The sequence below is a fragment of the Corvus brachyrhynchos genome, unplaced genomic scaffold (assembly GCF_000691975.1).
Source record: "Corvus brachyrhynchos isolate BGI_N302 unplaced genomic scaffold, ASM69197v1 scaffold211, whole genome shotgun sequence".
NCBI lineage: Eukaryota > Metazoa > Chordata > Aves > Passeriformes > Corvidae > Corvus > Corvus brachyrhynchos.
This window is the reverse complement of record NW_008236211.1, coordinates 531,897-534,541: the sequence shown is the minus strand read 5'-3', so window position 1 is coordinate 534,541 and position 2,645 is coordinate 531,897. Positions and strand designations below refer to the sequence as shown.

At 62.6% G+C, this 2,645-nt stretch overlaps 2 protein-coding genes across 2 annotated transcripts in view; both read right to left on the bottom strand.

Moving 5' to 3' along the window:
• DPYSL5 (dihydropyrimidinase like 5) overlaps positions 1–2,645 on the bottom strand; it is a 22,915-nt gene that overhangs the window by 16,574 nt on the left and 3,696 nt on the right. The window lies entirely within an intron of this gene.
• Positions 79–2,645, bottom strand: part of DNMT3A (DNA methyltransferase 3 alpha) — a 12,355-nt gene continuing 9,788 nt past the window's right edge. Inside the window, exons 10-16 of the mRNA XM_017743426.1 lie at positions 2,258–2,644; positions 1,895–1,985; positions 1,618–1,766; positions 1,423–1,508; positions 879–948; positions 550–668; positions 79–475 (exon numbers count right to left, since the gene is read on the bottom strand). Coding sequence (XP_017598915.1) covers positions 334–475; positions 550–668; positions 879–948; positions 1,423–1,508; positions 1,618–1,766; positions 1,895–1,985; positions 2,258–2,644 — 1,044 coding nt within the window. The 3' untranslated portion in view covers positions 79–333. The remainder of the gene's footprint in view (positions 476–549; positions 669–878; positions 949–1,422; positions 1,509–1,617; positions 1,767–1,894; positions 1,986–2,257; position 2,645) is intronic.

Here is a 2,645-nt window from a genome sequence, read left to right as displayed (position 1 = left end):
AAAATTAAAAGGTTACCCAAAAAAAATGGTTTTGGTTTCTTTTCTTTTTTTTTTTTTTTTTTTTCCGTTTCGTTTTTCTTTTTGCCGTTTTCGTTGTTTGTTTGCTTTTTGTGGTTTTTGTTTGTTTTTCAATAGGCTAAAGCTGACCCTTGGAAATTCAGGAGAGGACACCGACCCCTTTCGCTCGGGGAGACGTGTGCTGGGTTCCTGTCGGGCTGCGAAATCCCGTCTCTCTTCTGGGTGCTGACTCTTCTCTCATTCCGTGTGTTCACTTCTCTTGGCGTGGATGGGTTTGTTTCCGACTCGCTCCGTGTGACCAGTTCCTGCCCATCTCTAAACGCAGGCAAAGTATTCCTTCAGGGGCGCGAAGAGGTGGCGGATCACCGGCACGCTCCAGGACCTGCCGAGCAGTCTCTGCCGGGCCAGGCGGCTCATGTTGGACACGTCCGTGTAGTGCACGGGGAAGCCGAAGACCCTGTGGGACACGGGATGGGGAGGGGTCAGGGGTGCGGGCAGGACCCGGTGCGGCTGCCCCGGCGCCCGCGGTACCTCTCCATCTCCGTGCACCACAGGATGTCCTCCTTCTCGTTCATGAACACGGGGAAGTGCTGGTCCTTGCCCTGCTTGATGGAGTTGGAGCGAGTGGTGATGGTTCGCACTTTGCTGAACTGCAAGAGGCACAGGCTGGTCAGGCTGGGGTGGGATGGAGCCCCCAGCACGCTGGGAGGATAACTCCCACCCTGGCAGCCACAGCTGATCCCTCCTCCCCCTTACAAGACCCCCACCCAGGGAGCCTGGGACTGCTGTGACAGCACTGGAACCCTCCTCCTGTCCCTTCAGGCACCCGCTCAGCCCCTCAGCACCCACCCCTGGCTGACCTTTGCTATCCTGCCATGCTCCAGGCACTCCTGCAGCTCCAGCTTATCATTGACGGTGGATGCGAGCGGCCTGGGGGGGAGAGATGGTGGGCAGGGTGTGGCAGCGCTGTGTCCCCATACTGTCCCCCCACCGTGGGTGCAGGGCAGGTCTCCATCTGGGGTTTGTGGGGGTCACAAGGTGGCCACGGCTGTTTTGGGGGTCTGTGGCAGGTGATGAGCAAGAAGCAGCCAATTCCTGTGGGAGCCCATCCGCGGCCACTAGCTGTGGGCCACCACAGCCAACATCCAAGAGGGACACAAAGGACAGCTTAGTGCCACCTCTCCAGCACAAGAGAGCTGGGACAGGACCAGCCACCCCCATGGAGGTGCCACCATGGGTTTCTAGGGTGTGCCGTCACCTCTTTGTGACACTCCTGCTCTTGCCCAGCACTGACCAGGGTCAGGGGACCCCCAGAACCACATCTGGGCCAAGGGAAGACCCAGGAGTGCAGCCCACCCTCCCAGAGCCAGGTCAGGGGCTCAGCTTTGGGCTGCTCTCACCAACCTGTTCATGCCGGGCAGGTTTCCCCAGAAGTACCGTGCCCGGTGTGCTGCAGACACTTCTTTGGCATCAATCATGACGGGATTGGACTAAGGGAGGGAGAGCAGGAAAGGTCAGTGGGGCTGGGCAGCCCCTCGCTGTGGGGCAGGACCTGGGGTGCCCAGGGATGGAGGGGGGTGAACCCAGGCAGGCACTAACCTCCAGGAAGCGCGAGATGTCCCTCTTGTCGCTCACCCCCATTGCCACCACGTTCTCAAAGAGCCAGAAGAAGGGCCGGTCGTCGCCCTCCTTGGGCCGGGCTTCATGGAGCAGGCGGTAGAACTCAAAGAAGAGGCGCCCAGTGCCCTCTGGGAGGAGAGAGGAGGGGCTGGGGTAAGGGCTGGGGGTCTCTGTCAGCCCTGGGGGGCTGTGTCAGCTCTGGGGGGCCAGCAGTGGGGTCCAGACCCACCCCTGTGGAGCCCCAGCCCCCTCCTACCGTAGAGCCCCTTCCTGGCCGGGTTGACGATGGACAGGTCGTTGCAGGGGCTCCCCCCAATCACCAGGTCAAAGGGGCCCCACTCCTGTATCTGCAAGAGGGAGAGGAGACCCCGGGTGAGCCGGGCGCTGCCACAGCCTGGGGGACACGGGGATGACGGTGGCCGAGCTCCCCGAGTGGGAAGGGACCCACCAGGATCATTGAGTCCTACTCCTGCCCCTGCACAGGACACCCTGACACTCCCACCCTGGGCCTGAGTGTTGCCCAAATGCTCCTGGAGCTCTGGCAGCCTTGGGGGCGTTGGGGGTCGCGGTGCCGGCAGGGAGGGGGTCAGGAGGCCGAGGGGCAGGACGGGACACCTACGTGTTTCTGGGTGACATTGCGGACGTCCCCGACGTACATGATCTTGCCCTGGTGCCTCACCATGCCCACGGTGATGGAGTCCTCGCACACCTCGGAAGCGATGTACCTGTCCACCTGGATGCCCAGGTCCTTCAGCACCAGCAGGCCTGCGGGAGCCAGGGGGGTGGGCCATGCGCACGCACAAAGGCCCCCAGCCCTGTCCCCACCTGTCCCACCCCCCTTCCCCGCTCCCCTCTCGTGGGGACCCCTGGGGTGGGGAAAAGACAATGGGGGCTGCCCATGGGGGACACCCACGTGGGGTCCCACAGATCTGCCCACTGTGCCGGCTGCTCCCACCCCAGTAATCCAAACCCCCACACACCCTGGGGGGGGCCACGGGGCCAGGGGC